Here is a 23221-nt window from a genome sequence, read left to right as displayed (position 1 = left end):
CTGCCCATGGCAGAGGGTTGGACTGAGATGAGCTTTATGATCTCTTCTGGCCCAAATCATTCCATGACACTATGAACCCACAGAAGAAGAGTCTGAAGGGCTGTGGGTTTTTCCAGGGGGTTGCATTACCTCTATTTCAGAGACGTGCTTTGCTTTTTTCCCTGCCAGCTGCATCTTCAGTTCTGCAATTTCAGCCTCCAGCAGGTGGATCACTTCCTCGTAGTCCTGCTCGGCGCTGTGGGCCTGTCTCTGCACCACCTCGGCCATCTGCAGTTTGCTGTGCAGGCTCCTGTTCTCTGACAGGAACCCCAGCGCCTTCTGCAAGCACCAGGAACTTCTGATGAGCACCCCACGTCCCCCTCAGCTGCCAAACCCACCCCCAAACCCACCCCAGCAGCCCAGAAATCCCTCCACTAACTTGGTTTAGCCGCTGAAGCTCATCCTCCATCGACTTCTTGCTGCTCTCCACTTCTCTCAGGAGAGACTGTGGGAAATATTTTCACCAGATTAGGAGCAACAGATGACAGGACATTTTCTAGAATGCCCCTACCCACCAGAATGTTATTTTACAGAAGTTCTGTGCACTTTGTCCCCACACAGGGAGAGCTTTTAGAGCTGTGACCTGCAGAATTTCACCTGGACACAGCTGAGGTCCTCACAGCCAGGTGAGGGTGAGAGGACAGGTGCTGCTTCTGTTAATCACACACTGGAATTCTTAATGAGAGCTGCTTTTTAAATATGTTAACTCCCTGCTGAGAAGGGCCTGCATGCTTTGAGTACAAATAAGTTTTCCTTTGAGGTTGAGAGCGAGAAAGAGGCAATTAAGGAGAGTGGAGGGTGAGAGGCTCCTGTGTGACTGAGGAATGCACAGAATGCAAACTGGTGACTTCTCCAGAGGGACAGGCCACCCCATTACCCCCACAGAGAGCTACAGCAAGAAATCCCAGCCAAGAAATCTGCTCTGAACCTTCAGCCTGCGGACTTCGTGCCGCAGATCCCTCATCTCCAGCTGCAGCTGCTCCAGGTCCTCGCTGCCATTGCAGTTGAGAGAGTCAAAGGTCTGCAAGGAGAGGGACAGACTCATCACACATTGAACCAGAATCACCCAAAAAGGGAGTCAGCGTTTTTATGCAATAGATCAAAAGGCACATTAAATAATTCAGCTCCAGCATGGTTCATTTTGCCCCACAGAATTTCACTCTCTGATCCCCATCATTGCTGATGTGGCTGAGCTAGAGTGAATTTTCACTTTGTGAACCAGATGAAATTACTTAGAATTGATTAATTATGGCTATTTCTCCTTCTGCATAACTGCCAGGCTGCTTCCTCATATTATCCCATAGATACTCTTATTTCCTTATTACAAATGAGAAGTTTGAGGTCTTTTATGGAATTTTCTATTAAAAAATGATTAATTAATAGTTCTGCTTTGTCTTTCTAACTCTAGAACAACCAGAAAATTGTAATTTAGCTTTTCCCATCTCAGAATTCCATGGATTCAATGTAGCAGAGCTTTGGGGTGACTGACCAGGGAGTGAAAAGCTGATGTATCCAGCAAATTGGCCACTTCGTGCTGAGTGAAGAGCACAGAGCTGGAATCCAGACCAGCCTCGTCCAGCTCCTCCTGCATCAGATCCCTGAGTGCTTGGAGAACATCTGTGAGAAACAAGCAATTTTTACCAGGCTAAAAGAGAAAATTGCTGTGGGTTAGGGGGAAAATGCCACTGGTTTTGGGGCCATCCAGGGTTTAGAGATGCCAGAGAGGTTTCTCTAATAATCCTGGGTTTGTCAGCAACCCCGTCAAGCTTAAATGAGTTGTTGACAGACTTTATCATACTCCTGTTTCTAATCCAACTGAAAAAAGCGACATTTTTAACACCCAGAAAACCCCAGATATTTTCACAGGGGAGTTTTGACGACTGTGGTTCTGAAAGTTTTAAAATTTTAGGCTAAACCCACATTTCCCTGAAAAAAGGCACCTGCTGCCCTTTCTCACGTTGCTGATTTAAACAAAAACTCAACTCAGTGAGTTCAGTACTTAGAAAAGGTGTCAAATTTACAAGTTTGAAAATCCACATTAATTTTCTTTCAGACATGAAGGAAGGCACAGCAGAATGGCCTGTGTGGGACAGGTGGGGACCATCAGGGGGGTGGCACCAGGGTCCCAGAATCACAGAAACATGGAATGGTTTGGGCACCAGGGGGCCATAAAGATGATCTTATTCCAAACCCTGCCATGGCAGGGACACCTCCCACTGTCCCAGGCTGCTCCCAGCCCTGCCCAGCCTGGCCTTGGGCACTGCCAGGGATCCAGGGGCAGCCACAGCTGCTCTGGGCACCCTGTGCCAGGGCCTGCCCACCCTCACAGGGAACAATTCCCAATATCCCATCCATCCCTGCCCTCTGGCAGTGGGAGCCATTCCCTGTGTCCTGTCCCTCCATCCCTTGTCCCCAGTCCCTCTGCAGCTCTCCTGGAGCCCCTTCAGGCCCTGGCAGGGGCTCTGAGGTGTCCCACAAGCTGGAGGCAGCTCTGCAGGTGGGGTCTCACCTGAGGGGCAGAATCCCCCCCTTCCCTGCTGCCCATAGCAGGGCTCAGCCCAGCCCAGGGGGGTTTCTGGGTGCTCACAGCCAGGGCAGGTCCAGCTCTCACCCTCCAACACCCCAAATCCTCCCCCAGGGCTGCTTTCCTTCCCTTCTCTGCCCAGCCTGGGTTTGTGCTTGCAGCTGCCCTAACCCAGGTGAAGAACATGCACTTGGCCTTGTTGAACTCCATGAGGTTCACAGGGTGCCACCTTGAAGCCTGTCCTGGATGGTGCCTGGGCTGCAGCAGGAGCCAGAGTCTCTGTGCAAAAGCAGCACATTGCTAAATACCCCAATCATCCTCATTTCTGTTTCCACTAACTACAGCTCCAGTCACTCAAAGGAGAGGGCTGTGGTTCTGTGTGCCATCCCTCCCTCTGCACAAAACATTGATCCAGATGCCTTGTGACTGTTCTCTCTGCTGGGGACATTGCTGATGGTTTGGGATTTTTGCTGAAAGCCTTTTGGGGAGCAGACCCTGTGGGCCAGCCATGCTCTGGAAGGCCACAGAAAGCAGAACTGGCTTTCATTTTGTGTGTTTCATTTTCCTGCTGGGAAAACTGGGATTTTAAGGAAAGTAAACCCTTGCACCAGCTTTGTTTTAGTCTGATTTTACCCATGATAGGACAATGGGAATGGCTTTAAACTGACAGAGAGTATGTTTAGATTAGATGTTAGGAATAAATTCTTCCCTGTGAGGGCAGTGAGGCCCCGGCACAGGTTTCACAGTGAAGCTGTGGCTGATCCTTCCCTGGAAGGGTTCTCTTGGACAGGGCTTGGAGCAACCTGGGATAGTGGAAGGTGTCTGATGGAATGAGATGAATTTTGAGATCCCATCCAACCCAACCCCTTCCAGCATTTCATGATTCTACAGAATGCCTTCTTTTGTGTTTGTGACCTCCCCTCTTTATAGGCTCCATCCCTACCCAGGCAGGTGTCTCACCAGCCACTTCTGTCCCTTTTTCCCTTTTTAGCTGCCAGTGAAGCTGCACAGAAATGTCAGATTCCCTGGGCAGAGCCCCTGCTCACCTCCATAGGCCACAGTCCCCTGCGAGTCCGTGGTCAGGCTTTGCCTGAGCTGCCTCTTCTTCTCCTCAGTCACATCCAGACCAAGGTACTGCAGAACCTTGAGCAGAAACAAGGAGCCTTTAAAAAGAAAAATACTGGAAAAGCAATTCTTTGGGGTAAGCACTGGGAAGACACTTGGTGCTAGGTTTCTCCAGGCAGCATCTCCCAAAGGAACAGGCTTGGATTGGATTTGCAGTCTCTCCTTTGTTGCATGTGCACAGAAATGTCTGTTCCTGAACACAGGTTCACATCCCTCCAAGAACATTTTATCTGCAATCAGATTTGCTGCTCCACTGAGTTATCAAAAAGTCCACTGGACTTTTATCAAAAGCCAGTGGAGTTTCAGCAAGACTCAGCTGGCAAGAACTCAGGCTCTCCTTTCTCTTACTGCTCAAAAATTGTGTTTGGGACCAGGAAGATAAAAGCTATTAACAGAGTGTTTCTCATGGAGAGAGGAGACATTCAAACATTTTGCTCCTCCACTGCATGTTTTGCTCTCTCATTACTCCTGATGCCCTAACTTCTCCTGATGTTTATCAGCCCAACCTCAGGGCAGCACACAGAAGCAGATCAGCCTGTGCAAGCCCCGCTTCCCTGCTGGCAGCAGCAGCTGAAAGCTTTTAAAAGACAAAGTCGAGCAGACTCTGGGAAAGAGCCTGAGTGAAACGCTCGAGTTCCAGGCTGCACTCACAGCTCCTGCTCACAGGAGATTCCCTGGGAAGGGGCTCGGAGGGATCCTCGCTCACCTTCCCAGCACCAGCACCGAGTCCTGGGATCCCTCTGCTGTCCCATTCCCACCTCCTACTCCTCTGCTCACCCCCCTGAGCAAGGCACTGCTGCAGGCTCCCTCACTTTGGGATATTGGCCACCCCAAAGCCACCTCAGGCTGCGCCAGTCGGTGTCACAGAATCACAGAATCACAGAATTTTCAAGACTGGAAGAGACCTATAAGATCATCAAGTCCAGCCCATGTTCTAACTGTTCAACTAGATCATGGCAGCAAGTGCCACATCCAGTCTTTTTTTGAACTCTTCAAGGGATGATGACTCCACCACCTCACTGGGTAAATGATTCCAGTATCTGACCACTCTTTCTGTGAAATATTTCCTTCTTAATTCTAACTTACATCTCGCTTGACACAGCTTGAGACTGTGTCCGCTTGTTCTATCCATTGTCGCCCGGAGAAAGAGGCCGACCCCCAGCTCACCACAGCCACCCTTCAGGAGAGACCAACCCCAGCTCACCACAGCCACCCTTCAGGAAGTTGTAGGGAGTGATAAGGTCACCCCTGAGTCTCCTTTTCTCCAGGCTGAACAACCCCAGCTCCCTCAGTCGCTCTTCATATGGCTTGTGCTCCAAGCCCCTTACTAGTCTCGTTGCCCTCCTCTGGACACGCTCAAGCATCTCAACGTCCCTCCTAAAGTGAGGGGCCCAGAACTGGATACAATACTCCAAGTGAGGCCTCACCCCCCAAAGCTAACAGAGCTTTGAGAAGCGAAACCAAGCGCTGCGCTCCTGCCAGCCTGAGGAGCAGAGGTCGCTGTGCCGATGCCACCCTGGATCCGCTTCGGGAGAATCCCGGGCTCCGAGAGCGGCTCCGCGGCGCTGCCGTCGGGGGGCAGCAGATGTTCGTCACATCGGGGCCTCCGTGGAGGCCCTGTCCCCGTGTCCCCCCTCAAACGCCGGAATAACCCAAGGTGCCAGACTGGAGAACCGCCCTGTCCCTCCCCGGGGTCTCGGTGAGCAGATGGGCAGCCCTGCTCCATGCCCATGGAATGTGTTCTCCACAAAGGGATGGGAGAATCTCGATGGGATAACTCCTGTCTCAGCCTCCCCTCCCGCACACCAGGCTGCCTGAGGTCACCCTAGCAGTGACAGCAGCACCAAAAGTTTGGAGGGCACAACCTTGGCCGATGGCATGATGTCTAAAGGAGGTGCAGCTGCCAGGAAATGAATTCTGGAGCTTCATGGAGCACCAAGAAATAGCCAAGATGAGCCAAGGCATGTTTAAATGCCCCTTTGGACACAGTCAGGATGTTTCACCCTCGTAACCTGCAGCAAGCTCAGCTGAAGCTGGACTATTTCCTGCACAGTGCACAAGGAGGAGACCTTGCCCTGGGGACAGGGACCCTGCCACTCACCAGTTCCAGTTTTCCATCCTTGAGCCGGATGTGGGGATCCAGGGCTACTTTGGGTTTGGTGCCTGAAGCTGCTTTGTAGTTAGAAGCTGAAGCAGGTGCTGAAAAATCAAAACCCAAAGATTAATGGGGAAGCATTTGGGTAGAGGTGTCTGCAAAGCAAAATTCAGATCTCTTGTTGCATGAAATGTAAAGTGTGTGCAGCAGGGCAAAAATCCAAGCCCACGATTTACTTAAACCAGCTCTGGAAGGCTGAACTAGGCCTCTATTGGAAAGATTGGATACTGGGGAAAATCCTTCTGAAACTAGGCTTCTGCATGGTTTAAAATGAGATGTTTCATTCAGGGACAAAGTACTGCAAAAAACTTCCAGCACTTTGGAAATCTCCAATCACAAAGTTTTGTGGAGTTTTGGAGTTATGGTGAACTATGAGAAAAATGAATTAAAATCTGCCTGGTTCTTGTCTACTCTGATTAAACAAAACAGAAAGAATTCCTGACACCCATAGGAAGGAACAGATTAAAAGTGATGTGGAAAAGCACCACTCTGAGGTTTTTTCCCTCCCCAAGACTGCAAAAAGCCTTGAACCCTTTTCCCCTCAGCTGGGCAGGCAGGGTTTTTGGGCAGGAGCCACATGTGCTGTAAGGCAGGCACAGAGGCAGAGAGACCCAGAGGCAGCAGCTGCTGAACTGGTGAAAAGCTGCCATGAGCTGGAGGATCCAGCTGCCAACAGCTGGCTCAGCATTGCCAGCACTGCTGAAATGGTTCAGAGCACAAAAGTCCATCCCTAGAGGCAACCCCACCTTTTCCATTATGATTAACCCTTGCCTGTAAGGAACCATGGTACCCCCTGGGAGGAGGGCTGCAGGAGGTGTTACTGCTCCTGGAGAGCCCACCCAGACTCCAGGAGGGTGCAGGGTGTCTGTGCCTGCCCCTGCCCACCCTCAGACCTTCAGCCCAGGTGACAAGCTTCCTTCTGGTGCCAGTCATGAGATTTGCCCAGGGAGCAATTCCTGTTGCTGCTTGGGTCTGGATAACATCACAGGGAGCTCTGTTTGGCCAAGTCCCACAGCTCCTCTGGAATCCCTGCAGCATTTCTCCCTCACCTCGCCCTCCTAGCCATCAGGGCAGGGCCCAGGTGTCAGGAGAAGGCAGTGAGTAGCAGAGGAGCTGCATAATCCTCCTAATCCAGGCCTCCATCTGCTCTGCTAAGGCCAGCAGCTGGGAAGCAGCAAGAGGCAGCAAATGGGTTTGCTGGATCAGCCACCAGCACTTCCCTCTCCAAGTTCAAGGGCAGAGCCATTACCCTTGGAGCCATGGCTAATCAGGATTAGCTCCATGTGCCGTCAGCTCTGGACACAGCCATATCCAGGGCATCCATCAGGCACCCAGAGAGAGGCACTGCCTGGCCCAGGCTCCCAGCCTGTGGTTCTTTCAGAGTCACTTTGTCTCCGTGGATGACAACACTGGCACAAATCCTCCTTGGCATCCCACACTCAAATCCTGGAGTGAGCAAATCCCCAGCTAAGTCAGGCCATGGGTGGGTCACTGCTGGTACTGGGCTGCTCTGTCCCCATCACCAGGACTGGCTGTCTGTGGTGGCCACCTGAGAGTGTCCCTGGCACCTGCAGGGCGCTCAGGAAGGGAGGACAGAGCTCATCCCCATCCCAGGGACTCTCCAGGGCAGCAGGGAAGGCAGAGCTGAGCTTGCCCAAGGTGAGCCAGGCATCTCTGGGAGCAGCTGCCCCATCTCCTGCTGCTCCCAGGGATGGACTAAACACAGTTTAGCTCCAGGGCTTGCTCTCAGCCTTCCAGAGAATTGCAGCAAGGCACAGGGATTTGTAAGCACAGGGAAGGAAGGGCTGTTGGATTTGAGGCTGCAAGAATGGTGGGCAGCACTTGTTCAGGATTTGTTGGGTAAATCCATCTTTCCCTCAGGGCAGGAGAAACCTTCCTCTCACAGAGGTGTGGGGTACCTTGTGGAGGTTGACTCCCTGGGCTCTGGGGATTACTGAGGTTCCCTCAATAGCATTAAGGGATTTGGGAAGCTGCAGGGCGATTCAGGTTCACCCCTCACTGCTGCCACACTGTTGGATGAACAGAGTGGTTCTCTCCACAAAAGGTAAAAGCTCAGGAGACCCAGAGCATAAAGATGAAACACAGAATGGAAAATAAGCAAAAACTGAAGCTTGGATGTAGAGATAAATCTGATTTATTTAACATCTCTAAGCCATTTCCCAGTTTGGCCAATTGAGGGCATCCTCAAAACCTGTTCAGAGCCCAGGGTTGCTGTGTACATCCTGACTCTCTACCTGACTGCCTTTATGCTGTGTGCCCAAGACCCCCCATTCCCCCCAGAAGGGAATGTGGCCTGTGGAGAACCTGCTGCATGTTTAGGTGGGCAAAGCCACTGCTGCAAGTGAACCACAGGCTGAGAGTGCAGGAATTTGTCTTCTTGAATACCTCAGTCCTTGAGTGCCTTACTAAAGAGCTTTGCTGCTATGGGCAAACATGGATATAGCTACTACTCACTGAGTAAACCAAGCTGCTGCCTGCCCTCTCTCTGAGCAGGCTGAGTGTCACTATCACCCCATTAAATTCCACTCCAGCAGTAGAAACACTGATAAAAATGTGGTGACAGGACAAGAGGAATGGCTTTGCACTGCCAGAGGGCAGGGATGGATGGGATATCAGGAAGGAATTGTTCCCTGTGAGGGTGGGAAGGCCCTGGCACAGGGTGCCCAGAGCAGCTGTGGCTGCCCCTGGATCCCTGGCAGTGCCCAAGGCCAGGCTGGATGGGGCTTGGAGCAGTTTGGAATAGTGAAATTTGTCCCTGCCGTGGCAGGGGATGAGATGAGCCAGGCTTTAAAGTCCCTTCCAAGGCAATCCATTCTGTGATTCTGTAATTTCCTCAGCTCTGAGGAGCCACAGCTGTTTGTCACCCACACAAAGAGAATGGTTGAGCAGGACTCACCTGAGACTGTGAGCTCTGGTGGGCAAATGTCCGGAGACAAAGAAGGCACAGGAAAAGGATTTTCACGTCTATTCTAGAAAAACAAGACAAAATGGCACAGACAGTTGCTAAGGAGAATCTGTTGGTGTAAATAATGAGCAGGAGATAGAGTTCAAGGCAGAGCCATGAGGGCACCACATCCATCCCTTGTGCAGGTGAACCTAAAGAGATTCCAGGGGTTTCTCTGGGAGCCCCTGGCACAGGCTGAGCCACCCCAAAACCTGGTCACACACAAACAGTTCTGTCCTTTCTGTAACTGTGCCTGAGTGCTGGGGCTGGCTTTGGCCTTGCCTGGTCTCTCCACAGAGGATCTCCCTGAAGCTCTGCATCCAATCCAGCAGGGAGGTCCCAAGTCTGGCCACAGCCAGGTGTGATATTTACCCCAAACCCATCATTATCCCAGCGAGCAGGGCAGGAAGCTGAAATCAGTTCACACCCTTTCTTGTGTGCTATGTCATGGCTGAGAGCACAAGGAAGAGGGAAAAATAATCCAAGGGTGAACACCACCAAGAGAGCTGGGACACAGCTGGGGACTTGGGTGCCAAGAGGGCACAGGACTGGTGTGAGGACATACAGACAGGCAGCACATCTGACTGGGCACTCTTTCCCTGGTGTGCGAATCCAGACCTCATTAGAAGTTCCATCTTTCAGCAGCAAAGTGAGGAAAGGAGCCAAATCTGTCCAGCCAATGGTGGGATTTCACACACAGCATCACAAGCTGGGGGTGAGGGCTCCAACCACAGTACCCAGCCACAGCTCCAGGGGCTCTGGTGCCTTTCCAGGGCACGTCTCCAGCCTGGGGCACCCAAAGGCAACACATAGGTGACATTCATGTAAGTGTGTGTCCCCACAGGTCTGGAAAGCAAGGTGTTTTGTGAATGGTCTTGTATGAAAGGAACATCCAGCCAGCCTCTTTTGAAGGAAATTTGTGTGGAAGAGGGCAGAAAGGACACCCAGCACGGCACCAGTCCAGGAGGGGAGTGACAAATGCACAGAGTGGAGCTGCAGACCCTGAGGGTTGTGTGGTTAAACCCTGTCCAGCCATTCACAGCTCGAGCACTGCTCTGCAAACACAAAGTGGAGCTTGGCTTTGCAGCAGGAACGAGCCTGGCTTATCATTAGAGCAGTCAGGAGCAGGAATGGGCTGTGCAGGAATGCTGGGGATTCATCCTCATCACAGGGCTTGGAGAATAAAGAGTTGTGCCTGCCTTTGGCGAGGAGCCTAGATCAAACTGGCTCCAGAGATCCCTTCCAGCCCTATGGCTGCTGCTGAATGAGATGCAGGTTCTATCCACAGAAAGGCTTTGGTTTTTTTTAAACCTGAGACTCTTGAAACAGGTCTGAATGCAGGCCCTGAAGAAGAAACTCCTGTCATTACCTCCACAGATCCATCTCTGTCTCAAACCCAAGAGAGAAGAAATTACTTCAGATTTAAAACATCTGCCTGCAGGTAAATACATCAACAGCACAGACTTCCCACTGGATTTTTAGAAGTATTACCTGGGACTCCCTGAAGAAGAGTTCTCTGATCAAGGGTTGGTATCTGTCTCCAGGATTGCTATCACACCTCTTTAGAGATGAATTTCCACCTACCTCTGGGGACCTCACGTGGACCTTCAGCCTGCAGGAGCTCAGGCCATTCCCCAGAGCCTTTGGAGGTGGGGATGGGCTGTTGCTGTGCACTGACAGGCCAGGGTGTAACCGTCCCCTCCCAGGGATAAAGGCCACTTCTGTGCTTCCCTCGTGTCTTCAACAAACAACAAACACACAACATCTTATTAGCCAAACAAAAGGCACAAATTTGCAGAACTCCCGTGCTTGTGGTTCTGTCTCCAGGATAACCTGACCTAAGCCTGAGTAGCCTGCACCAGTGCTGCTGGATCTCCACCAGCTGCATTCCACTCAATGGTTAAGGTTGGGAAAGACCCCTCAGATCATCGAGTTCCATCATTTCCTAGGTACTGCTAAGGCCACCACTGACCCATGTCCCCAAGTGCCACATCTCCATGGCTTTTGAACACCTCTAGGTGATTCCACCACTGCCCTGGGCAGCCTGTGCCAAGGGCTTTACAACCCTTTCCATGAAAGAAGTTTTTCCTAATATCCAATCTAAATATCCCCTGTCACTACTCGAGGCTGTTTCCTCTTGTCCTGTCATTTGTTAATTGGGAAAAAAGCCCAATCCCCACCTGGCTCCACCCTCTTGTACATATCCATAAGATCTCTCCTGAGTCTCCTTTTATCCCCTTCTTTAACTTCAGTTCTGTTTCAAAGCAGTGATAGGAGATACTCATGAGGCCCAGAACATCAGGAAGGTCTGGATTACACTTCAGGATGATCCATGCCTTCAAGATTTCCTGATGTGACCACCTTAAAGAATCATTTAAGGCTAATAGTGCCCTTGAAGCCAAAGCTTGGTATGAAGTGTTCTGCCTAAGACTCAGCAGCACCTGATGATGACAGGAAATACTTTCTATGCCTACCTGAATTTGGCTTTTTCAATTATTTTTCTGGCCTCCTCATGTGTGGTGCCCACCAGAGAATCTCTGTTGATGGCAATGAGTTGGTCTCCAGGTCGGAGCCGACCGTCCTAAACAAACAGGGAGAAAGACACAACATTGAGAAGGGACATCTCTGCCCAAAGCCTTCTCCTGCAACACAGATCCTCATTAGTCCATTCAATTATCCATCTACTCCTAGAAAAACTGCTTCAGAACAGCCACAGCCTGTAGGAAAGGTGCCCATGGCAGAGCTCCTGAGGGTCTCCACACTTACTTTGTAACAGTCCCCGTCTGGCAAAAGCTCTTGGACATAAATCATGGGCCCATCAGGCCTGTTGGATCCACCACTGATTGTCAGCCCCAAGCCAGAGGAGTTTGCTACAGAGATGCTCTGGATTCCTGAGTCAATGGAGTAGCTGCAAGGGAGAGAAGTCAGCAGGTGACTCAAGGTGATCTGGGTTATCTTCTCATATCACTGAACAAACTGCCTGGATTTATTTCTATGTGTGATCCTTCTGCCTTCTCCCAGCCTTTTATTTGCATCCTTTCTTCCACCCACCGTTGGAAAGGGGAAGTGAGGCCTCCTGTTCTTGGGCAGACATTGTTCAGTGTTATTAAAGTGACTGCTTCCCCTAATCTCCAATAGGGGAATACTTGTTTAGAGAAGAAACTAAAGATTTAACCAGAATATACTTGGCATTCCTGGTTTTATAGCCAAAACCACACAAATGATCAACATGTTGTTGCTTGAACCCAACTAAATCACCAGACAGCAATTTACAGATGGATCAGCTATCAAGCAGTTCTAAGGAAACATCAAAGTGAAGCTCGGGATACACAGCTGGGTGTGTCTTAACCAGGATTTGGACCCAAAATCATGCAAGATGCCCTAAGAAATGGGCATCCTTTGCAGCAACACCCACCACACTGTGAGCTGCTGCTGTGGCAGGTGGCTTGTCCAGTTGAGGATGGAAAGGAGCAGCAAACAGGAGCAGAGATTTCACTGAGCTCCCATGGGCAGCATTGCAACAGGGGGGTTGGGGAAGGATTTGGTGGTGCAGAAGGATCCACAAGCCTTTTCCTCCAAATGGGATGGGTGCAGCTGGTGGGTGCAGCTGGCTTTTTGCTTTTCAGTTTATTTCCACAGCAGCCCCTGCCCAAAGAGCCTGCCCTGGCTCCTCGTGTTACAACTTCAGACACAACAGCAGCTGAGCATCCCACGCCCCACAGTGACACCAGCACAGGTTCCCAAGCAATGCCATCCCTGTGGTCACACACCCCAGGGGAAGGAGTGGATGGGCCATAGTCTTATGAAAAAAAACATTGCTGTAAGGTGAACAATCTTAGGGAAATGAAGTCATGAAATACAGCATTAAAATGTTCTGTTCAACCCAGAATCTCAGACACTGACTGTGGTGAGATTACATTGCATCCAGCTCCCATTGCTCAGTGGAGGGACAGGACCTCAAGTGATGCCACAATGAGAAGTCACAGCCTGGGGACAACCTGTGGTGAGCAGAAGGGGTGGCAGCCACATGCATGAAAAGACCCACGGCCCAAATTACATCTCACAGCTGACCACCAATGCTCAGGTGAAAGCAGTGGTCTGTGATTCCAGGGGGGGGACCTGTGGGGCCTGGCAGCTGCATGGAGACAAGCAGAACATGGCACAGCATGGCAAGGAGGTCACCAAGACAGGCCCCTCAATGCCCATTTTCCTGCCCAGTGTGGGGGTTGGAATGAGATGATCTCTAAGGTTCCATCCCACCCAACCCATTCTGGATTCCATACCTCACCCTGGAGGGAATTAACAGCAGAGTGAGGATGGCTTGAACAAAGCAGCTGCCAAGTAGATGATCTGGTGTCTCCTCTGTTTGGGTCTCTCACTCCACGCAAGCAGCTTAAACCTCTGGTGCCAAATATTTGTCCTCTGCAAATCCCTAATAAGCTGGTATTTAGCAAGAGGATTTACTGGTTCTGCAGTGAGGGCTGATTCTCTTCACCAGTGCCTTGGCTTGTTTGTGCTGGCAAAGGATGGGAGCTGGGAGCCCTGGGGACAAATGGTCCCCATTCCATGACTGTGAACAGCCTCCAAGCTGTCCCTCTGGAGAAGGGCCCTGGAGACGGGACTGCAGAAAAACCAGCTCAGCCTGTCCCAGCCTCTGACCCTGCAGAGTGTGCCATGGAAACACACTCTGGGAGATGCTCTGGCCACCCAAGGATGAGGTGGCTGCAGGATGATGACCCCAAAGCAAAGGGCATCAGGGATGTTTGCATGCAGAGGTGCTGGTGCTCTTGGAGCATGGGGTCAAAGTGCCAGGAGCAGGGCAATAGGACACAAGCTCCAAAAACAGCTCCTGAAAGCAGCACCAGCCTTGCAGGAACACACTGCTCGTGGTTTACAAGGTGATGTGCAGGGCCCTCTCACCTGGCTGCAAACCATGGCCTCTCCCTGGCTTTCACATGGGAGGAAGAGTGTGGAAACCCAGAGCACCAGGAATATTTCTCTGTCTGCTCTGGGGTGCCCTGACCCCCAGGGCAGCACTGACTTTGACCCTCATCCATGGTGAAAGTTTCCCAGACTTCAAGATAAAATAGAATCCACAAAAGTGTGAAATAGATTATAGAGAGTAATGTAGGTGTGTCACTTGGTGAGAAATTTAGGTTTTGGGATTTTTAATATCTTGTGGATGGAAGCAAGATGGAGGCACAGGGTGTCATCCTGGGTTTCTTCTTCATGCTTCTTCTTCCTTCTTCTTCTTGGGTTTGGGTGGCATTTTGTAATTGGGCAGAAAAGTCCCCATTGCAGCTCTTTGGGATCAGTTATTGGGTTAAAAGAGAAAATAATCTAGGTGTCAGTTCTAAATTGGATAGTTTAGTCTTAAAAAGACCTTGTAACAAGAGATTGTTGGCCATTTTGTGCCTTCTAATGAAAAGCTGCCGAACTCACAGCAGTGAGACTATTTTACTGATAAGAAATAATAAACACTTGAATTACTGTCTCAAGTGCCTTCAATCCAGACTCAGAAAAACTGATGACTGATACCCCCACAGAAGAGGAGCTGCTGCATGGTGCAGACATATGGATTGTCTCAACTGGGAACGTTTTCACCCCCATTGGAACAAACCTCCCAGGAACAGCCAAGATGCCACCACCACATCCAGAAGATGCTGTGGCCCCTGAACCGTTCCGGCGATAGAAGAGTAGAGAGGTCATAAGGATGAACAAAACTTCACAAGCCCTGGATTTCTTTAGTGGGTGTATCCTCTGACATTTGGTGGTGCCCTGCTGCCCAGGCTGGGAGGATGTGTACGTACTGTGCGTGAGGAGCGTGCGCCGGGCTGCCCAGGAAGGGGCCGTGCGAGGTGGCCGGGCTCAGCAGCAGCGGGCTCTGCGAGCGCGACGACGAGCCCGACGAGGTGCTCTCCAGGTACCGACCTGAACACCAAAGGCACAGTCAGAGCAGGGCACTCAGACACCCCAGCATCACCCTCCCCCTGCTCTGCTGCTGAGAGATGGTGCTGCACCCCTGGATTTCTGGGGAAAGCCACATGGTGGTTAAAGACATCGGGATACTCCTGGATTTCTGGGGAAAGCCACATGGTGGCTAAAGACTGTCGCAGACATTTTTCCACAGAAATCCTTTCTTTCAGATTTCTGTGTCTTCTGGAAGGCAGAGGCCTCAGAAGGGAAGGTAAACAATTGTTATCAGCTGCTGTGGAATGCAATAGGATTCACCTTGATTGGCTCATTTTCTATGTTTATAATTAAGGGCCAATCACCAGTGCAAGCTAGGGGACTGAGTCCCTGGACACAACTTTGTTTGGGATTCTTTCTTTCTATTCTTAGCTTAGCTAGCAGCTCTGCAAACCTCTCTATATTCTATTAGTATAGTCATAATGTATTATATATAATATCTTAATAAATAAGCCTTCTGATCAAGATACAAGATTCACCGTCTCTCTCTCACCAGCTGCGACCCACTCAGGCACGGTAATAAAAGACATCGGGATACTCCTGGATTTCTGGGGAAAGCCACATGGTGGCTAAAGACACCAGGATAGGGCTGAAGGAGAGGAAACATTCAGCCTCTTTGGCACAGTTCTGTTGTCATTATAGTGCAAGAGTTCTATTGTCATTACATTGCAAGGGTTCCATATCGCTAGAGTTTTGTACATCCTTGATGTTTCTTGTAGGCATCTCCTCTATGCACTGACTCTTCCTTGCCCTCACGGTGGCCAATTGACTCCAGTTCCTCCTCAGCCAACCAATCTACTCTTTTATAACACTCTTCTGATTGGCCACAGGTGTGGCTGTTAATATCAGGCCTGCTCCTAATCCTTAATAATTGGCTCAGCTGCAACTCTTTAGGGAGGTAAGATTACTTTCTATACTACCTTTATTTACTTATGTTACTATCTTTATTTACTTTATGTTCTATCCTCCTACACTCTTCCAACATGGGACTGCCAACCCCACACACCTCTGCCATAGGGGAAGGGCCAGCAGCTCTCTGGTGGGATGTCAAGCTGTAGGGAAAGCTTTCTTCCCCAGGCACACATGGCTTTTTGTGCTGGCACCATGCTTAGGGCAACCTTGTTGCATCTCTTTAAACATTTCCCATTTGCAAATGAAAAATAATGATCTTTAAATGAATTATTGCTGAAATGCCTTGAAATTCGGAGCAAAAATGTGCAGCTGCATTTACTGATGGAGTCACCTGCCCAGCACATGAGTTAGGCAGAATCTGGGGATCAGGGGAGTGGTTATGATCCCAATTCAAGCTCCCATGGCAGCATTGGCCATGCTCTTGGCATGCACCAAGGGTCTGCAATAAGGACAAGCTTTCTTCCAACCTCCACCCCAAAACCTCCTCAAATGCAACCACAGCTCCTTCAGAATGACACTGGGATGAAGGGAACTCTCTCTGCAGAGAGAGGAGATTTGAGTTCCCTGCAGAGCTACTCACTGCCGCCGTGCAGGACCGGCGAGCTCCGCGCCGAGCCCGTGTTGCTCTGGGAGCCAAACTTCTCCAGCAGCTCAGAGAACTCTCTCCTGCAAACAAAACCATGGTGCAGTCAGCTGCTGCTCAGAGCTCCCCCCACATGATTGGATGGCCAGAGAGCCCCCGATAGCAGGGACTGGGTACCAAGGCTGCAGGGCTGGTGCTCTCCAGCTGTGGGAGCAGACAAAGCTTCCTCCTGGGAACAGCCTGCTTTCAAGAGCTTGTGCAAGGCTTCAGGTCTATAATCAATCTCATGGCAGTGCAGCTCTCCTGTGATGGGCTAGAGCTCCAGAGTGCTCCTTCCCTGCCCTGGAGTGTGTTCAGGACAAGAGGAGCTGGGAAGGGATGTATCCTTAAAGGTCTTTTCCAATCTTTATGATCCTATGATTCTATGGACAGGCTCTGTGCTGAGAGCTGTCATTCCTGAGAGAGGGCAGATGAACACTGGAGCCCTGCCTTGCATTCTGCCTTGCACCCCTCCTCATGGACCCTCCTGGGAATGTTTTCACCCCCATCTATAAGGCTCAAAAGTTTTGCAAACACACCACACAAATGAAACCCTGCCAGAAGGAGCTGTAACTGTGCAAACAAAACCCAAAAATTCTCGGCCTATTTGTGGCTCCTTCTAGGACAGTTAAATACAGGTCATTCTCTGGTTTTGCTCCTCTTTTTCTGGACAGAAGGCAGATCCTGTAGCTCTTGCTGGAATAAAGGGGAGATGGCTTTTGGGGCACCTGCAGAAGCATCAGCCCACTTTCCTAACCCATCCATGATGATGCTCTCCACAAACATCACAAGCTATACCCTTGGAGCATGACACCTCAACAAAGACCTGCATGTAATCTCATCCCCAAAATCCCCTGGAAAGTGATCTCCATGCCCAGGCACAAGACGATTTGTTCCAGGTTGAGTTTGACCACCGTGTGTTGAGCCCTTGATGAGCTGGAAGTCCCTGTACACCACAGGTGATTTTCTTCATGACCTCTCCATTAAGAACCACCATTGTCCACATCTACCAGCTCCTGCCTCATTTCTGTAAGCTTTCATTGAGTTGCTGTGAGCCCCTCACATCCTTTCAGATGAGGAGGCATGGAAAGGAATCACATCTCCATCGTGCTCATGTTCAGCAGCCTTCTGATCCAGCCCTGCCATGCTGCTCTCATGTTGTCCCCCTGCACTGGGGGGTGTTCTCTCCCTTCATAACCCAACCTCACCTGCAGGATCTGACCTTTTGGCAGAGAGATCCTCAAGGATGACTAATTTCTTACACATGCCAGTTAATAAGCATCCAGGCAGTGGGACAGACCCTGCAAATGTTGTTTCAGTGGCCACAGCAACACCATTAGATGTCGTCTTTGAAGGCAGGAGGGAATCCCCATGGGAAGGAGCCTTCCTGATGCCATAGCCCCAGGAAAAGCCTGGTTATGAGTGGCTCCCTCTCAGGCTTGCCAGTCAGACAAGCTCCAGAGGTGAACCTGTAGGAAGCCAGCCACAGCAAAGTTCCCTGAGCGAGGAGACTGCAGTGACACACTCGCAGACGCTGCGTCATCTGCGTTCCTCACCAGGACAGATGTGGGGTGTTATTGGCTAGATTAGAGTCAACAATATTAAATGATGAATGAATCATCAGCTCCTCAGGTTCCTGCTGGAAGTGCTCTCAGTAATTTACATCTTCCCAGTCACAACCAGCTCATTAACAAACTTCAAAGACCAGCGCATGCCTTATCTAATATTGCCATCAAATTTATGCCTTATTCATTCCATTTAATGCTAATTTAAAACCCAAGTGTCACACAATGCTCAGTGACATGCCTTGGTGAATCCCAATATTTGCATCCATACTATTGTCTTTATCAACCAAACCCATGACCTTAAAAAAAGACCATGACTTTGTTCAGAAACCTCACGACCCCACAGAGCATTTTTGGCTTTCACCTCTTGGGCACAAACTTCCCAGGAACAGCCAAGATGCCATCAGGACACCCAGAAGATGCTGTGACCTCCCAGTCATGGTGGTGATAAAACAGTAGGGAGGACAAGAGGATGATCAAAGCCATTCTCCAAGCACTGGAATTCCTTATTGGATCTACCCCTCAGACAGTGGCAGGCATTTTTGGTGGCCCATCAAAGGACAGCTGTGTGGGGCCAGCCCTGTGTGATCTGCACTTACTGTGCATGAGGAGAAGGCAGTTTCATAATGTAAGGCACCAAAATAAGTGAATTATTAGGAAAATTTCTCCACTGAAAGGATGTCAGGCACTGGAACAGGCTGCCCAGCGAAGTGGTGGAATCTCTAGAAGCGTTCAAAAACCATGTGGATGTGACACTTGAGGACATGGTTTAACAGTGGCCTCGGCAGTGGTGGGTTAAGGGTTGGACTCGAGGGTCTCAGAGGGTTTTCCAACCTAAATGCTTCCACAAGCTCTGGGGAAGCACAAGGACAAGGCAGCCCCTGCTTTGCTGATCCCTGAGCTGAGCCTCGGGTGGATCTCAGCAGAATTATTCCAGTTTCCCAGCACAGCCTCTGTGTTTTTGCAGCTGATTCATACCAGTTTCACTGGCAGCTCACACAGCCATGGCCTTACCCTCCCTGACCCCTGCAGGGGCAGGTCCAACACGCTGCAATCTCACACATTATTCCCAGTGCTTACCAAGACACCAGCACTCAGGCTTTGTTTTGGGCTGGGTCTTTCTGTGGTCATCTATTGTTCCATTTTCCTCAGATAATAATCCAGCAGAGCACAGAGGAGGCTATAAACGCCAAACAATGGCTGAAATACTCTTAGTCAATGCAAATGCAACTGGTGCAGCAGCTCTGTGACCCTGCAAAGCCCGTCACCAACCCGTGCTGCCAAACTCTGTCATAAGTGAGCACATGCACGGGCTCAGCACTCCTTGTTGTTGTTTATTTTGTGTCCTGAAATTCATCCACAAAGGAGGTTTATCATTATTTTCTCAGGAGCCTGAATGAGCTGTGAGGCTGGGTCCAGCCCAGGGACAATGTGACCAAATGCCACCGTCCCAGCTCCTGCTTTGTTGGTCACTCCTGCCAGCCCCAGTTCCACCAGGGACACAAACACATGACTAACTTGAGGCACACATTTATTTATCCCAGCAGAAAGTAAAGCACTTTCTGGTGCCAGTCTCATGGGAATTAATTTTGTGCTCAGTGCTGTGTTTGGAGGAGCTGGACAGGGCAGACAATGCCCAAACATTGCAGATTAATGAAGGAGCACACTGAAGGAATGCCAGCAGGCCTTGCTTTGTGCTTTCAGACACCAAGAAGCTTCAGAAGATGTCTTTAATATTTAAAATTTGACCCTTGCTAAAACATTGTGAATTGTCAGGTGCCTGCAGGACTAAAATGCCCAGCTTGATTAAAAAACAACAACCGTGGCGTTGTATGAGGTGGAAAGTTCATTTTAACGAGCCCTTCTCCAGTTTTTTTTCATTAGGATGCAAACATTTGAGGTCTGAGGGATGCTTGCAATGGAGCTTGGCCCTGCAGAGCCTCAGCCAGCCCCAGGGTGGGATGGGGGGTCCTGCAGCATCAGCCAGCTCCAGGATGACTTTGCTGTAGATTAAGCAGCAGGGGGTCAATCTCCCCACAGAAAATTGTTATTTTATCTCATAATGCCTCTTTGTGCTGCCCTTTTGTTCCTGGAAGAACAAAGGGTGAATCCTACATCAAAGGTTACACAGCGTCTGGAAACCTCAGCTCTGCACCACAGCTGGGAGAGAAAGTGGAGCCTGTGACATCAGAAATTACTGGTTTGTCTCAAAAAAAAAACCAAAAAACAAACCTGCAGGTGAGTGGGAGCCATGAACCCAGAGCACCCCAAAAGCGTCACAAAGGCAGGTTTTCTCACACAGCTGCACTGGAATGAGGGCACCCCCAGCCAGCCTGGAGCTGACACCCAGCTCTGTGGGGAGGTCACACCTGCAGGGGAGGGATGGGGCATCCAGAGGGACCTGGGCAGCCTGGAGAGGGGGAACCCTCAAAACTCATAAAGCAAAACTCATAAAGCACAACCTGTGCAAAACTCATAAAGCACAACAAGGCCAAGTGCCTGGGTCAGGGCAGTTCCAAGCCCAGTCCAGGATGGGTAGAGAAGAAACCAAAAGCAGCCCTGGGGAAGGATTTGGGCTGTTGGGGGGTGAGAGCTGGACCTGCCCTGGCTGGGAGCACCCAGAGACCCCCCTGGGCTGGGCTGAGTCCTGCTATGGGCACCAGGAGGGGGTGGATTCTGCCCCTCAGGTGAGACCCCACCTGCAGAGCTGCCCCAGCCCTGGGGCAACAGCAGCAGGACCTGGAGCTGCTGGAGAGAGTCCAGGGCAGCCCATGGAGACACCCCAAGGGCTGGAGCCCCTCTGGAGCCAGGCTGGCAGAGCTGGGGGTGCTCCCCTGGAGAGGAGAAGCTCCAGGGACACCTCAGAGCCCCTGCCAGGGCCTGAAGGGGCTCCAGGAGAGCTGCAGAGGGACTGGGGACAAGGGATGGAGAGACAGGACACAGGGAATGGCTCCCACTGCCAGAGGGCAGGGATGGATGGGATATTGGGAATTGGGAATTGTTCCCTGTGAGGGTGGGCAGGCCCTGGCACAGGGTGCCCAGAGCAGCTGTGGCTGCCCCTGGATCCCTGGCAGTGCCCAAGGCCAGGCTGGGCAGGGCTGGGAGCAGCCTGGGACAGTGGGAGGTGTCCCTGCCATGGCAGGGGTGGGATGGGATGAGATTTGAGACCCCCTCCAACCCAAACCATTCAATGCCTTCCCTCTCTGTGGTGGGATGGAAGCAGTGCCAGGCCCAGGTGCAGCTCACAGCTCTGGGAGAGGCTGGCAGCTTGTCCCAAAGCCCAGCCCTCGTCCCTGGCACACCCAGGCTTGCTGCAGCCAGCCCCAGCCCTCCCTGCCAGCTTAGCACTGAATGCTCAGCACAGCAGAGCCATGGGCTGGGCTGTCACTGTCACAGGCAGGGCTGGCAGGGCAGGAGGGACCATCCTGCATCTACACCAGGCACCAGCTCCTGTCACAGCCCCTCTGCTGGGAGAAACAGGGTGGGCACAGTGACCTGGGAGCTGATTCTGTACCTGGGCCTGGGGTCAGTTCTGGGTCCTCATGACAAGACAGACACTGAGGGGCTGGAGCGTGTCCAGGGAAGGGAACAGAGCTGGGGAGGGGCTGGAGCACCAGGAGGGGCTGAGGGAGCTGGGAAGGGGCTCAGCCTGGAGCAAAGGAGGCTCAGGGGGGACCTTGTGGCTCTGCACAGCTCCTGATAGGAGGGGACAGCCGGGGGGGTCAGGCTCTGCTCCCAGGGAACAGGGACAGGACAAGGGGAAATGGCCCCAAGCTGTGCCATGGGGGGGCAGGTTGGACACCAGGAGGAATTTCTTCATGGAAAGGGTGGTCAGGCCTTGGAAGGGGCTGCCCATGGCCGTGGGGATGTCCCCACCCCTGGAGGTGTCCAAGGAACAGCTGGACATGGCACTCTGAGCTGGGACAGCAGTCAGGGGTTGGACTCAAAGATCCTTTCCACCCTCAGAGATGCTGTGAGTCTGACCCTGCTCCACACTGCAGGGCACTCACAGAGGAGCAGCCTTTCCTTCCTGCTGGCTGTGTGAGCCCTGCTACCCCACCAGCCCCTGCTCCTGGCGTGCTGGGGATGCATCTCATGTGGGAACACAATGAATTTAATATTTGATCCTGCCAGGACCCAGAGGTGCAGCACAACCTGGCTCCTCCCAGTGATAAACCTGACAGACCAGGCCCATATCTGTGCAAGGCAGAGAAACAAGGAACTATTGTGACTTTCAGGCTGAGAATGAATAAACAATAATTATGACTATGCAATAAAATTATCCTCATTAGCTGAAGGTGAGCACAGACGAAAATCAGATTTAAGCATCACCTAAACCTGGTGAGTCCAGCTCCAAATCTGAATCCTCTGCTTCAAGCCCTGGCATTACTGCTGCTCTCTGCAGCCCAGCTGATGCGACAGGCCCCAAACATGCATCTGATACATGCCAGAGACTGAGTTCCATGAAAAGCACAGGTAATTTGGGCCTATAATTAACTCCAGAGACAAATAATAGCGTTTATGACTCAAATTCACCCAAGGGCAACCACAACAAAATGCTACTCAGCTGAGTCATTGGGAAAATTGGCAGGAGGGTTGGATCCAAACCCAGAGCCATGATGTTCCCTCCTCCTTTGAGAGCTCTGGGTGAGGAAGGATCTGAAAATAAACTGAATTTTCTCTGTGTCCTCCTCAGCTTTCAGGTCTCATGGGATGCTTTGCTGGGCAGGGGGAAGGGGGGAAGGTGCCCAGAGCTCATGGCATGGCACCTCCCTGGGCATCACCCCCCTTTCCATCGATCTGGCTGCTCACCATGCTCAAGGGCAGACTTAAAAGATAGCAGGGCATCAATGAAAGGCAGAACTAAGTGAGAAAAAAAAAAAGTGGAGAGTGGAAAAATCCTTCCCCGTGTTCCCCCAGCTCTTAATCCTGGAGATATGTATTCGTGTATTAAACAGTTTGCGAGGTGATTATGTAAGTGAAATCTCTGCAAATCTTTTGGAAAAAGGAAAAAATAAACTGATTACTTCTCCCCTCTGCCTCTGGCTAACCTTTTGCAGATTTAACAGATAACAAACAGTGAACGAGGCCAAATAAATCGCTTGAAGTTCCATTGCCCTGCCCCAGCTCCCCGCAGTGCTCGGGGCGGGGGGAGCCGGGGCCACGCCCGGCCCAGGAGCGCTGCAGGAACATCTGCTGCAATTGGGGATGCTGGAGCTGCGGAACAGCTGGGAACAGAGCTCCGTGGAGGCAGAAAACCCAAACTGGGGGCTGTGGCTGAGAAATCGAGTGTGTCAGAGCACAGGGATCCCATCCCTCCTGCTGGGAGAGTGTGAGATGCCCC

At 51.2% G+C, this 23221-nt stretch overlaps 1 protein-coding gene across 1 annotated transcript in view; it reads right to left on the bottom strand.

The window, feature by feature from the left end:
- LOC131090301 (syntaxin-binding protein 4-like) overlaps positions 1-23221 on the bottom strand; it is a 50760-nt gene that overhangs the window by 5454 nt on the left and 22085 nt on the right. Inside the window, exons 6-17 of the mRNA XM_058035589.1 lie at positions 16271-16356; positions 14619-14739; positions 11575-11716; positions 11283-11389; positions 10393-10546; positions 8761-8833; positions 5790-5887; positions 3610-3706; positions 1529-1656; positions 968-1060; positions 419-484; positions 130-318 (exon numbers count right to left, since the gene is read on the bottom strand). Coding sequence (XP_057891572.1) covers positions 130-318; positions 419-484; positions 968-1060; positions 1529-1656; positions 3610-3706; positions 5790-5887; positions 8761-8833; positions 10393-10546; positions 11283-11389; positions 11575-11716; positions 14619-14739; positions 16271-16356 — 1354 coding nt within the window. The remainder of the gene's footprint in view (positions 1-129; positions 319-418; positions 485-967; positions 1061-1528; positions 1657-3609; positions 3707-5789; positions 5888-8760; positions 8834-10392; positions 10547-11282; positions 11390-11574; positions 11717-14618; positions 14740-16270; positions 16357-23221) is intronic.

This window comes from Melospiza georgiana, chromosome 16 (assembly GCF_028018845.1).
Source record: "Melospiza georgiana isolate bMelGeo1 chromosome 16, bMelGeo1.pri, whole genome shotgun sequence".
Lineage (NCBI taxonomy): Eukaryota > Metazoa > Chordata > Aves > Passeriformes > Passerellidae > Melospiza > Melospiza georgiana.
This window is presented reverse-complemented; position numbering and strand designations above follow the sequence as displayed.